A 14455-nucleotide genomic window follows, 5' to 3' on the forward strand; every position below is an offset into this window, starting at 1 on the left:
GAACAGATTACACATTTCAGGAGTACTCGGCTACGTCAAACATTAATTATTATTTAATCAATATTTTTATTAATAACATTTATTTTTTATTTTTTTGAACTAAAAAATTAAAAAAAAAAAAATGACAAAATCATTTGGCCACTTGCACAAAGACGATATTTTTATGTTATTACACAATTATTTCATTTAATCTTGTAGAAAGTTTTTAAAATTTAGCATACATTTTTATCAAACTGGTTTGATGTATACTACAGTGGCGAGGGTTAAAACTATATACAAAACAAATGTTTACAATACTTCCTGAATTGTATCTTAAATACTTAATAGTTACGTATTTATAGAAATAATAATTATTTTCGTCATTGGGATTTCAGTCACTATCCTATTTCCCAGAGCACTAGATTTTGAAATAATGAATATTAGTTAGACTTATCTGAATCATTTGCTTACAGCTATTAAAGAACTAAATCCTAGTGCAACTGTAAGCTACGATCTTTTAACAATTTAAGACTGAAAGTAACTAAACAGTTTCCATAATAAGAAACTATGATGCAGATCAATGAATACATACTTGAAAACATCAAGAAGGAGTTATAGATGGATACATAAAAAAAAAAAGTCATAAAAAATATCACGATGTCGTTTTTAGTCATTTTTAATTATTCAGCACCAAAGAATCAATAATCAATTAAACAAGTTTAAAAATTAATATTTTTGTTCTAACTAACAATAACATTTATGTTTTATTATCAAATTATTATACTTTTACTATAATTTTTTAATGGATAATATATTATTATTAATAATAGCATTAGTTTACTCAGTATATTAATAACTAAAAGGCATTTCATTTATTTACATTGTGCATGTGATATATAAAATGTACAATATCAATTCATTATATTTCGTTTTAATAAATATATATATGTATATGTAAATATTTTATTTATACACATAGATAGAAATAGAATAAAAATTTTAGATGGCTAAAGGTGTATTTAATATTTTACCACTATCTTACAATATTTTTTATACATCAATATATTTAATTTTCTAAGTTTTTCAGAGAAATTACTCACCTATTTCCGCCGATGTTTACATATTTAGCTTAAATGTTTCATCTCATAATTTTTAGGCTAATATTTGTGTATACAAATGAAAATATTTCTTGAATAAAATTATGTTAAAAAACTTTCAATAATTTATCATTTGTCTAAATATTTAGAAAAGAAATTTAAAAAATAAAAATAATAAGGATACACAAAACATTTTATTGTTCATATAAAATCTTAAAAACATACATTATAACCATCTATTTACATGTTTTAATTCCAGTAATATTAAAAAAAATTAAAAGAACTTTTTTTAATAAAATATTAAAATTATAGAATAATTTAATTTATATAAAAATAGAATGTATTAACAATTCCTCATAAAAAAGCCCAGATCAAATTTGATTAACTATTCTCAACAACTATACCAACATCTGAATTTGATGAATCATCAATAGTTATTGTTTGAATAGGGCTCAGAGATCTTTTTTTATTCACATGTGTATTAAATCGTTTTTTTGGAGATAATAGAATTGGGGTAATCCTTTTTTTACCTCCTACTATATTAATTTTTTGTTCTTCTTTCTTTAAATCAATGACTGGTGATTTTGAAGTTAATTTTGAACTGAATAGATTTTTTGGACAAAACTTTTCTTTATTCTCAATTATATTATCATCATCTAATTTTTCTTTAGGCCTAAAACATTAGGTATAATTAATTTAATAATTCTAACCTAAAAGAAAGCTCTATAATTAAAATTTTATGAAAAATTATTTTTTACCGATTTCGATTATACTAGTAAATGTTTTTATCTACTCAATCCTTCAGTTATTACCAATGTTAATTGTATATTTTTTAAATACAAAACTATTAATAAGAATTTTCTCCAATTGAGCTATTTAAAAAAAAATATATTACTTTTCAGAAGAATTCAAACATTGTTTTTCCGTTTGAGAAGTCATAAAACTAGTTATCTTGAGAATAGATTTTGTTGTAGACTTAGTAGATGATTTAGGTGTTTCACTGTAAATTGTTTTATTCAGTACTTCAGAGTATTCAAGTCCATACTTATCAAAATATTCTTTCGTAATATTCCTATATATTTACATGAAAGAAAATTTATTAAAATATATACATACAATTTAGTCATCAATTTACAATTTAGTTGATTACCATGGACCGGAATTACTAGATTTTTTAGCAATTTCTTTTATAGATCGTCGAATTATAGGAATGCTAATAAAATTTTCATCAATATCAGTCTGAGTTTTTGAGAGCTCTTCCATAAATTGATTAGCAAGTAGTTTTAAACCAATACTGTTTCCATGAACATGTTTTATTAAGTTAGGAATGACTAAAAATTATTATTTTTTTTAAGTTTGTTAAATTTTATGTTTTTTTTTTAAAAAGTTGCCACAATTTTTTAATTTAAAATTATTAGACTTTCTAGACATTTTTTAGGGGGAAGGCAAAACACAAAAAAGTCCTTTAAATAAACCCCTTACTTAATATAACAACTTAATACCGTGATTAATAGTTGAATACAAAAATGTATAAGTAAACACATGAAAATAGTTGAGTATTATCTTAAAATTATAAAATTTCACATATTCTATGTTATTAAATTATAATACTTAAATGTTTAAATTAATTGTTTAATTATTAATCAATAAGGTAAATTATTATAACTATAATTAAAGTTTGACAGAAATTCACTATACCAGAAAATTTCCAAAGGGAACAATTACACTCTGGGCCATTAGGGATGAGAACCACTTTGTAAAATTGATTTTTATCTTTTTTTTTTTACTTAATTCTTTTTATAAAGCTATAAAAATATTTTTCGAGCAAGCTGGGCTGCTTTTGTGTTTTGTTAAAATTCCAGGTACTCTAATAAAATTCCCGAACTAAAATAAAATCTCCTTGATTTTCTCAGTTTTTCAGATTTGTGGCAACTCTGTAATATTGTTTAAACTCACTTGAATCAGGAAGTAACATTTTTTTCTTAACCTCAGAACTTGTATTTAAATGTTTTGGAGAATCTTCTACTATAGGAGCTCTTGTTATAATAGGTTCTTCGTCACCCCAAACACTACGATACTTCAATAAAGTATCAGCAACAGATTTACTTACTAGAATATAATACAAAAAATAAGTATTTAGATAATGAACTTATTTTATGTTAGTCAAATAAATTACCATTTTCTGGATTTGTTACATTATTCGGAATCCACACACATCCAACTAAACGTGGCTTAATACGTTCAGTTTTTTTTTTAATTTCAGCTTCAAATTCTTTACCAAGCATTTTTAATTTCTCTTGTTGCGCTTCTTCAGTCTAAACAAAATTATTCTCATTAAAATTAATAATATTTTTAACTTGATGGATAAAAAATTTACAGTATCATCATTGTCTTGACCCTCTTCATCACTTAAATAACCATGAGGCACAAATAAGTCATTATCCACTTCATAATCATCTTCAGATTCTTTTTCATCATCAGAACCATGTAAACTTTCACCGGGGTCTTCTTCTTCCCACTCATCATCAGAGTCTACTTCATAATCAAACATAATCTAAAAAAAGAAACACCATAATTGGTATACTATTGATAACAAGCTTGAATATATTAGTGTAGAACAAATAGTAAATATAAAATTACTTTATCACAAGAGAAAGGTTTTCTTGGTTTTACATAAAGACTTTTTTTTCTCCATGTACCCCAATAGGGTGGTCTTTTATTTTCAGTAAACTGCAATAATTTCCATCGAAACCGAGATTTAGCATTTTTTGTCAATTCAACAGAATTTATTTCTGCCTCTTGGTTTTCACCAGTTTCTACATGTGTAATATTTTGGATTGTTTTATTTACTTGAATGCCTAAGTTCAACTATTTTGTGAATATTACAGTAAAATACTTACCAATTATAACAACATCTGCATCATTTTCACTTGAATATGGCCAAGTAGATTCAGACTTACATGATATATAGTTTCCATTTTTTAACAGTTGCAAGTATAACTTTTCGGATAAATTTTCTGATTGACTAAGATATTTATCTAAAGCTTGTTTTCTTTTAGCATCTATAACACTTCTGCATGTAGGAGCGATTCTCATATCTGGTTTAGTCTAAAAAATTGTTTTAACTGGTTATAATAAAAAAGAAAATTAATAATAATAATAAATTTTCAAATAAAATCAGTACTTGAAAAGGCATAAAATAATAATTTTCATCTTGAACACTATTTTCAAACTCTTTTTTTATGCTACTAGAATTTGAGTTTTTAGGTTTGAAAAATCCAACAAATGCTGCTTTAACTTTTTCACTTTTTTCTTTTTCCATTTTTTCCTTAAGCAATTTTTCTTCCTTTTCTAATTCTTTCGCTTTTCTTTCATCTTCTTTTTGTTTTTTTTCTCTTTCTTTTTCTAATTCTTTAGCTTTTCTTTCTTCTTCTTTTTTTTTTTTTTCTAGTTCTTTAGCTTTTTTTTCTTCTTCTTTTTGCTTTTTTTCATTTTCCTTTTCTAGATCTCTTTGTCTTTTAGCTCTAAAAAAGATAAATATTTATAAATTGTTAAAAAACAATATATTAAACAATGCATACTCGGCCTCAGCTTGTTTTTTTTGTTCTTTCTCCCATTGCTTAAGACGTAATTTTTCTTGTTGTTCTTTAAGTTTCTCTTCACGGGCTCTTTCTTTTTCCTTAAGAAAATAAAAATAAAATTCATAACCTAAATGTAATAAAAAACCATCAAAAGTAGGCATACTTCTTTTAATTTAAGACGTTCTTCCTGTTTTTTTGTAGATTCTAATTTTTTGGCTAACTGTTTGGGTGTCAATTTTTTTGAACCTGGTGTTGTTACTGTTGTCTTAGAACTCTCAGGTGTTATGTTCAATGATTTATTTTTTTGATAACTATCTGGACTCTTTAAGTCTGAAATTTTTTCATTTTCTTCATCTATAATAACATAATTCTTTGTTGATTCTAAAGAATCTTTTACTTCAATCACCTCATTACAATTGACATAACTTTTTTCACTTGAACTACTATCATCAACTATGACAATTTCTTTAGGTTGTTTCTATAAAATATAAATAGGAGTCATGAGTTATAGTGAATAATTCATTGTTTAGCTATATATTAGTAAAATTGATTTTATTAACTAAATAAATGAAACATTTAAAATATAAATAATATTAGCCACAAGTGATGAATTCTTATTATAGAAACAATTTAAGTTTAATTAGATAGTTCAACACAAGGACACTATGAAATAATTTTAAGTACCAGATATATTCATTTATTTTTTATAAACTGTCACAAAATTGTTTGAATGTCATTATCATTGACTGAATAGTTTTAGCTATATAACTAGCAAATCAAATTTTTGATAGTTTTCAATAAAATCAAATTAGCATAAATTAATACTCATAACTATCTATCAAACTATCACATGAAACATTCAGTAGTTTTTATTTGAATAAAAATTACCATACATTTTACTTGATAGTTTGGTAATCAAAAGTATTTAGTTATAAACATTTTCATCCAAATAAGATAATTATTATTTTATTTTACTTTTTTAATCCACATAGTATTATGTTGAATGGTTAGTAATATTATTTAAGGTAATAATTTGACAGTTGATAATTGATTGTTTGATAACTAAATACTATTGAAAAGCAATAGATTCTTTTAAGAAATTTTTGAAAATAATAGGATGAATAAATAGTTTAATACTATTGAATAGTTTGTTAGTGTTCATTCGGTTGTGCACACCACTATTGTTATTCCTTTCAACAACTACAAAATTAATTATGAGCTAGTTAAACCTTATACAGATAAAATAAAAAAGGTTAAGTAACTTATTATTATTATTGACAATTTTAAATTATTCACTCTTGATCTAACCTAGATATATGAAATATTACAATTCGTAAATTTATTTTAAAAACTAAGAAATCTACACTAATATTTTCATATCTTTCTTAGATTAATAAATATTTATAGAGTAACATACTTAAAATTTATAAATGGAGAAATAAATATTTAGTGAACTGTTTAAGGTGATTTTTACTTAAAACGTTACTTTAGCATGGCTAATAGAGATTTAGACTTTATAAAACCTCTAGATGTACAAATTTAAATAATTGAAAAAATTCAATAAATTTAGAAATGCTTTTAACATTAAAAATCAATTACATTGGTTTTTCAAAACTATCTTACAGACCAATAGAAAAGTTACATTTTCAATTAATTTTCAAGTATAAAACTAAAATAAACCTATAATTTATAAAAGTAGGTTTAAACCTACAAAAAATATTTATTTTCAAATTTATTAAACATAAACATATTATCAAAATAAATATATAGATAAATTAATCAATATTAATGGGTTAAAGCAGAAATGTTAAAAAATATTTAGTGAGGTTTGTCGTTTAATTCAAAAGAATCAATATTTACTTTTCTACTAAGAATTTTCCATCTCATTTATTAATTTTGAAATTTTAATACTTTAATTAAAGTTAAAATAATTATTATACTCTCTAAGAAATTATTAAGAAATAATAAAAATAATTTTAAAAAATGTGATTTAAATGAAAAAATGCATAAATAAATGAAAAAAATAAATGAAAAAAATAATTTAAAATTTTCGTTCATACGAAATTAAGTAAGTTATCAAAACACTAGCAATAAAAATAAACAATTCAAAAGGGAATTTAATAAAACGCATCAATAAATAAAATTCTTAATGATAGAAAAATTATAAATTCTACCTCGGATTCTTTTTCATCATTTTCATCTGATTTAATAAAACATTTAGTGCCTCCATTAAGTAACTCAACTTTAGGGTTTTCAACTCTAGTCTCGTCATTCTCAGTCCCACTGAGTTTACGTTTTCGACATTTTGAATTAGAATCATCTCCTGGTGAATTAACTTGCTTAAACGGAAGGCAAGCTTGTTTCAATTTTTTTGAAGGTTTATCGTCAACTCCGACTTCAGACATAGCTCAAGAAAAATTTTCTCGTACGTTAATACTAAAGTACATAAGATAATTTTAAAGACCGTATTCACAGTATTTAAATATTAACACGTAAATAAATAAACCAATAAATTATTATACATAAAACTAAAACTATAGAGTATTACTTTAATATTTAAGAAGTAAACAAATATTGATATATAAGTGTCGAGTTGTTAGTTTTATATTTATGGTAAGAAGAATATCTTATCTTCAAAGAAGAAATTTAACCTAACAATGCCTTGTATTAGCGCCAAAAATGGCGCGAAAGAATTAAAGGGAAAATTCTCGAATGATAACTATAATATTTCGTTCCATGATGCGTTTCAAAGTTTAAAACCGGTAATAATCATTAAAAACCAACACTTTTTCAGTTTTTTCAATATTTCAAAAAAATTGTAAAATATTGACCATTTAATTGCAATATGATTACTATAGATTACTACTATATACTATAATAAATTTTTAAAATATAATACAAACAAATTTTATCTGAGAATAATTAAAATGAATGTTTGGTTCGGCTTGATTTGAAAAATTAAAAGTTCGGTTCAATTTTAGTTTGATTATAAAATTGGGTTTGTTAGGGTTCTATTCGATCCTAAAAATTGAGGTTCGTAACATCACTAATTTAAACTCTACAGAACATCAGCATTTTCACACAAAAATACAAAGATATATTTGATAGATTAAGGAGATTTATTATTATACTACACAACAAAAAATCTTAGAAATTATATCTGAATCAATTATGTTTATAACTAACAAACATAATTTTATTTTGTATACTATATATTTGAATTTTATGTTTTACTATCTCATTCAAACTTTTTAGTTTGTTAAAAAAATTGTTTGCATTTGAAAATAAAACATTTTTTTCATATTATAAAGTGATTCCTTTCACACGAGAATACTACAAANGGAGGTTATCATATACAAAATTATGAAAATACTCTACACCTATTGCACACACCTCTACTCTAATTTATAAGATTTAAATATATAAAAAAAACTTGTATAAATTCTGCAACATTACAAATTATTTTAGTTACATAAAACCCTACATTTATCCATGATCAGATAATTTTTAGGTTCATCCCTTATGCCTTAAAAGGGTACCAACTTTTTTTTTTCAAATGGAAACATATATTTTTAGTTAGATATATTGATAGAGTTTTTTTTTTTTTTAATTTTTAGCGTTTGAATTTTTTATTTAAGTCGATTAGTTTGCATGTTATTTCACTTTAAAGTTTTGATTTTTTTTACCTATATATATGTATAAAACGGGTAGACTTGTAATACAGGTAGTTAATTGCAGCGGTTATGATGGCTCGTAAAGACACATATTAGATAAGATAAGATATTTGCTGGTCAATGTTAAATGGATCACTCTGTATATGTATATAATAAATAAATATTATGTATAATTAAAAAAAAATTATTTAATTAATAAAAATAATTTTTTATCTTCACCATATTTTAGCATCTGGATGCCCTGATCAGTGTTGTTATGTTTTAAACATATTTAAACCATAAAAAATTACATTGGTCCTATGGGACATTTTACTATATCTATGTTTTAAACAAGTTATTTTTCATATATTTTTTGACAATTCAAACCCTGATATTATATTGAAAAAATTTGCGTAAAAATAATTATATGAAATACAGATCTTGGTATACTTGTTTATTAATTACGAAAAGATCACCCAATATTATTATAAGGATTTGTAATTTGGCTTTAAGTAGTTTGACAAAACCAAAGCCATTGAGATCTTATGTCTTTTTTAATGAATCGGACAGCTAGATGTCCAATTCAAAAACATATCAGTCGTACTTTTTGAAGATGGCAAGCAACTAAGTACATTTGATGACTGACTTTTTGACATTCAATTTAGGCAATATAAAATTTTAAAAAGTCGTTTTAGTCGACTACAAATTAAAAAATATTTCTCGTCGACTGAGTTTACTTTAGGTAGACGACAAACTACCTCCTTTCCAACTCCTCCTTAAGTTACATTCCTGGTGTGATTATTATATTATGTATTGTGCACTGTATTATGAATTTATATAAATAACACAAAAAATGAATTTCTAGAAGGAAATTTAATGAAGTTAATTATTTAAGAAATTCATTTGAAAATGTCTATTATGAATCAAATTTCGAAATTCCATCTCAGTAAAATTCTGTATCTCATCAATTTAATATAATAATAGTGTATTATGATTTACTCTTGTACTAGAAGAGATCCCAAATATACATCATAGCCTAACTTTTACTTGAATATTGAAATACACTAAAAGATATTATACAAGGAATGGTTCATAGAATTTCACAATAAGAATTATTTTTATAAATAAATTAACTTATAATCTGTTTTATCTTTCAAAATAATAGTTTTAAATTATTAAAATTATATATATTTATATATAATAAATATGCAACAAAAATATATCAAATCAAACAATATAGTTAATCTATAACTTTTTCTTAGAAATAGACAAAAAAGTGTAAGTAATGTATACTAAAAATAATCATTACAATAATTTAATGACAAATAAAATTATGTATAGTAATACTAAACAACCAAATTAGGGCCCTTTGGCAAATGTGAACCCAGTAATTATATACAATTAAAGTTGATAGTTAAGCATTTTAAATTCTGTACAATATATATATATATATATATGTATATATATATATATATATATATATAATTGTCTACTACAAGCAAATTTAACTAAATTATAAGAGAAGTTTAAAATAAAATTCACACAAATCAAAAATTAAAGTCCTTAACAGGGATTTGGGCAACAATAATAAGCAACACTAAAATACACATTCATTATTTACATAGTACATTATACATTATTACACAAGTTAATGAATATATCAGTAATAATAAACTAGTTATTATTTACTTTTTAGAAAATGAGATTTAAACAAATAAATAATTACATTTAACAAAACATAATATATGAATAAATATACCTTTACTATTTAAGTGATAAGTTCTTGTAATTTTTTAACTGTAGTCTCATTTAATGCACAGAGGTCGAAATCAAAAGTTTTAGTTGTTATTTCATAATGACCTGTTTCAGCTATTACAGTTACAACCCGTTGTAAGTCTTCATCTTCCAGCATCATAATTTTGTGCTGAAGATTTTTCAATGAATTTATGTATTCATCTGTAAATTTATTATTACTGGGAGAAGGAGATGGAGATCTTGAAATATCTGAGCATGTTTCTCTCATTTCATCAGGAATTTCAGTTCGACTTAATTTAGGTCTGGGTTCTTCTATTTCACGCTCTTTCTTTTTTCTTTTCTTCTTTTTAATAAAACTATTTTCCGGGGAAAGTTTCTTTTTGTGAAGGTCTTTGGATTTTGGTAATTCTGGTTGTTGGTAAGATTCACTGTCTTCGGATAAAAATCCTTCTTCAGTATCTGAATCATGGATTCTTGAAGAATTTGCTTTAAGGGGTGAATTTTCAGGGTGCTCTTCTTTTGTTTTGGTAAAATCATCTAAAGAGGAGTTTTGTTGATTTAAAATTTCTGCATGTTTAAACGATTCTTGCTCATTAAAAACTGTTTTTTCTTCTTTTTTCTTTTCTTTTTCTTCTTTATCTCTTTTGTCCTTCTTTTTATGTTCTTTATGACTTTTATGAGGTTTAGATAACTTTTCTACCTTTTCAATTTTTTTATCAGATTTTACTTTTAATGAATCTGGTGAACTTTTATGTTTCTTTTTTTCTTCTGAATAATCTAATTTAACATCTTGTTTAGAAATAATTTTAGACTCATGATAAGATTTTTCATCTTTATGAGATTTTTCTTTTATTTTTTCTTTTATTTTGTCATCGCGCTTTACTTTATCTTTTAAATCTTTTTTATCAATTTTAGTATCATTATTTTTTTCTTTTACTTTTTCATGATGTGTAGATTCTTTTTTCTCTGTTTTAGAACTACTAATTTTTAAAGATTTAGATTTTTCAGAGCTATCTTTTGATTTTTCTTTCTCCTTTTTGTCTTTATCCTTTTTTACTTTATCAACAGACAACTCTTTAGATTTCTTTTTTTCTTTATCTTTTTCTTTATCTTTTTTTTCTTCTTTGTGGTGCGGACTACTTTTTAATTTTTGTTGAGATTTTTCTGATGAGGTAGATGATTTTTGTGATGTTGATTTTGATGTAGTCAGAGGTAACTTTGAAGGCTGAATAGGAGACCCAAATAATGTAGCAAATGTGTTATTTAATTTCATGTCTTCTTTTTTATGTTTTTTTGGTGGTGGAGATGGCAGACGACTTATATTCGTAGAAGATTTAGATTTGGATACAGCAGAATTTGAAGAATTTTTTATTTCAGTACCATCATGGGACAAAACACTTATCTAAAAATTAAAAGAAAATATTCATTATATAGACAGTGTCTATTAGACACATATAAACATACATACACACACACACACACACACATATATATATATATATATATGCAAAAATTAGAGTAAAACTAAGTAGTTGGACAAATAACTTTTAAAATTGCAAACCTTATATTGTCATTTTCTATGGAAATGTTCTCAAAGAAATTAATTTGATCCTTTAGAAATCATTATTTAAACTTGACTTAAAAGAGCAATGTAATTTTAACTACTATTCTTCTTAAAAAATTGTAATTAAATTATAAAGTTGTCAATAAATGTTACTATTAATATTGATATATTGTAATAAAATATTATATATAAATCTAACAATTACAATTTGAAAATTAAGTAGTCAAGTATATTTGATAAACAAACATTTTTTTATAAAATTTCATTGATGAATTATTTATAATATTTTCTTATAAAATAATAGTAAATTATGTGAATATAAGCATTCTAATCTCTGCTCGGCTTTGAAGGCACTCTGTAACAATCAGGTGAATTCAAAGCTGGTCCTCGAATGCAGGGAAACTTTAGAATCACTATCGAGGTTCAACAAAGTTACACTAGCGTGGGTACTCGGACAACGGTGTCACTAGAAATGAGAATGCTGACTTCTGACTTAGCCAGGAAAGGAGCAGAGAACATCTATGTTGGACCAGAGCTGGTGGTAGGACTCACTGAGCAATCGCTCAAAGCGCTACCCAAGAATTGGTGCAGAGAACAACACAGGAAAATCTGGAAGTACTTGGTAGTACCTAGACAATCTAAAATGTTTATCAAGACCCCTGGTCTACTGTTGGGTGATCTTAATAGCATGACTAGACATCAAATAAGCACCCTGACTGGTCTACTGACAGGACATGGTCACCTGCTTAAACATCTTAACACAATGGGGGTATCGGAATCACCATTGTGCAGGAAATGTGGAGTAGAAGAGGAAGACTCATTTCACATCATGTGCGAATGTGAAGCCTTGTCCACACTAAGATAAAACTACTTAAATAAACCTTTTCCTAAAAAAGAAGATATTAAAAACCTAAAACCCAGAGAGATACTTAATTTTGCCAAGAAGACAGGATTTTTTGGTCATCTTTAGAGGTGACTTTATGGTTGGTAATGTATTAACACTTAGGTGAGTATACCGAATCGAGTCAATTCGGTATGAGGTGCGCACAATGGACCAACAGGTCTGAGTGCATGGGCATTATGTCCACCACAATAATAACTAAAACTAATCTCTGCTACACTCATTTTGTGTTCTACTTTCTTGTCAAATTTGAATCGTATAATTATAATTTTATAGTTGATGTATAAAAACTATTAAAACTCAATTTGAATATATACTTAAATAAAACAAAACTACTTCTGTATTATTTGTATATAAATAAACTTATAAATATTGTTAAAATTAGATTTATCGTATGATTATTAAAAATTTTAAATATTTTAATAACTTACTCCTCCACCCTTAATCAGTTTTCGTCTAAAATCTTCAGAAGGGCTGAATATATATTTTTCTCTGATGACTTTAAATATAGGTGGTGATCCTCGCTCATTAAGTATTAGCTCATAATTAAAACGAATTTTTCTAGGTTCATCTTTATTCCGGACATATATGTCAATAGGTAATGGAAAACCAGCATATCCAGATTCTTTTACGACATAAGGTGGCTCTTTAACAACTTCAATATATTAAGATCAATTAGAAAATTTTCTTAAAAGAATATCTCAAATAGCTATTATATATATTAATTGAATTTAACTTATGCACTTAGTTTTCAAAATAAAATTTTAGTAACCATAAGAGTTGAATAGAAATTTTCTTTTTAATTTTTTTAGTATTACAACAAATAATATTGCTTACTGATGAAATTTTATTTGATGACAGTAGATAGTGGCCACATTTTTAATACCTGATTGTTAACAGTGATAATAGAATAAAATATATTATGGCACATTCATAACTAATTTTTGAACTTATTACTAATTATTAAATTAATAATGAAAGCTCAAAAAAAAAAAAAAAATTGAAGTTACGAGAAGAAATTATGTGTTGTCTTTAAATGTATTATAATATTATATTATACTTATAAGAAAACTTAAAGTGAAGCAATATTTATTTTTAAATAAGTTATTTAGCAATAACTAATTATATTTCTTACAGTTATTCATAATATGATTAAATTACTATGCAGGTTTATAAAATTTAATTAGTTTAATTACCTCGTTTGGGATTAGGGAACGTATCATGTAAATTGAAAACAACTTTATCAACAAAATAATGAATGTCTGTATTGTCTGCACCTCGAACAAATAATTCCCAGTCATGAGTGAAGCCTTCTGGTGTTCTTTTATTTCTAACAGACGCCTCATGACCAATTTCAAATATAACCTTTACATACTATAATTAAATAAACATTATAATATTCATTTTAGTCAGTATACAATCGTCAACAGTAAAAATTAGGCAAGAAATATACAAACAATTAATACAATAAAGAAATCAATGTAAAATTTAGACAAATTAAAATCTCCAATAAAAATTATTCGTCAGAACTAATCGTAAAAGTTACCTATACATTTCTATGCCCATATTTATTAAGCAGTACTCACGGGAAATGCCATGTTCATCGAATCATTTTAAAGATACAAAATTGCTATTGTGATAGATTATCCGCGCGTAAATATGATACATCGATATCTAGGGAACGGGGTAAATCAAAGGGTTTTTTTAATATAAATTCAGAAATGCAAAAAAATCAAAAGGCAAACCACAGATAACAGAATCTGTTAAACAGACGTAATATTATCTACTTTCCAAATAAAAACACAATTTCAGCACGCACGCACATAAATATATCGCAAACGAAAACAACAAACAACTGATTGGTCAGGCAGACCATAATGTACGATGTGTCTAAAATATTGAAGGAGACATTGGCGATTGGCTGT

The 14455-nt window shown here is 25.0% G+C and overlaps 2 protein-coding genes across 3 annotated transcripts; both read right to left on the reverse strand.

The window, feature by feature from the left end:
* Positions 1–1248: 1248 nt before the first annotated feature.
* LOC126894883 (chromatin assembly factor 1 subunit A-B-like) lies at positions 1249–7275 on the reverse strand. 2 transcript variants are annotated; one of them, XM_050666187.1, is made up of 12 exons: positions 6832–7275; positions 4821–5135; positions 4658–4755; positions 4261–4600; positions 3977–4184; positions 3717–3892; positions 3454–3630; positions 3253–3391; positions 3033–3185; positions 2227–2407; positions 1972–2148; positions 1249–1749 (listed from the first exon to the last, which is right to left on the reverse strand). In XM_050666187.1, exons 1-12 carry the CDS (start codon positions 7060–7062, stop codon positions 1458–1460), a joined length of 2487 nt encoding a protein of 828 aa, XP_050522144.1. In that variant the 5' UTR covers positions 7063–7275; the 3' UTR covers positions 1249–1457. The 2 variants fall into 2 exon arrangements, with proteins under 2 accessions (XP_050522144.1, XP_050522145.1); XM_050666188.1 differs by lacking the exon at positions 1249–1749 and having other exon boundaries at positions 1999–2148; positions 2212–2407.
* Positions 7276–9632: 2357 nt separating this feature from the next.
* Positions 9633–14452, reverse strand: LOC126894886 (protein AF-9). Its single transcript, XM_050666195.1, has 4 exons — positions 14117–14452; positions 13727–13904; positions 12962–13185; positions 9633–11467 (listed from the first exon to the last, which is right to left on the reverse strand). Exons 1-4 carry the CDS (start codon positions 14132–14134, stop codon positions 10079–10081), a joined length of 1809 nt encoding a protein of 602 aa, XP_050522152.1. The 5' UTR covers positions 14135–14452; the 3' UTR covers positions 9633–10078.
* Positions 14453–14455: the final 3 nt, after the last annotated feature.

Source organism: Daktulosphaira vitifoliae, unplaced genomic scaffold, assembly GCF_025091365.1.
Source record: "Daktulosphaira vitifoliae isolate Bord-2020 unplaced genomic scaffold, ASM2509136v1 Scaffold_1, whole genome shotgun sequence".
Classification (NCBI taxonomy): domain Eukaryota; kingdom Metazoa; phylum Arthropoda; class Insecta; order Hemiptera; family Phylloxeridae; genus Daktulosphaira; species Daktulosphaira vitifoliae.

Coding starts and splice junctions, on each gene's coding strand:
- LOC126894886 (XM_050666195.1), bottom strand. Junction 13,186..13,726: donor GTTCCCTAATCCCAAACGAG/GTAATTAAACTA, acceptor AATATATTGAAG/TTGTTAAAGAGCCACCTTAT. Junction 11,468..12,961: donor AACTGATTAAGGGTGGAGGA/GTAAGTTATTAA, acceptor TTTAATTTTTAG/ATAAGTGTTTTGTCCCATGA.
- LOC126894883 (XM_050666187.1), bottom strand. CDS start 7,062: ATGTCTGAAGTCGGAGTTGACGATAAACCTTCAAAAAAATTGAAACAA. Junction 3,392..3,453: donor GTCAAGACAATGATGATACT/GTAAATTTTTTA, acceptor AATTTTGTTTAG/ACTGAAGAAGCGCAACAAGA. Junction 3,186..3,252: donor TGTAACAAATCCAGAAAATG/GTAATTTATTTG, acceptor ATTATATTCTAG/TAAGTAAATCTGTTGCTGAT.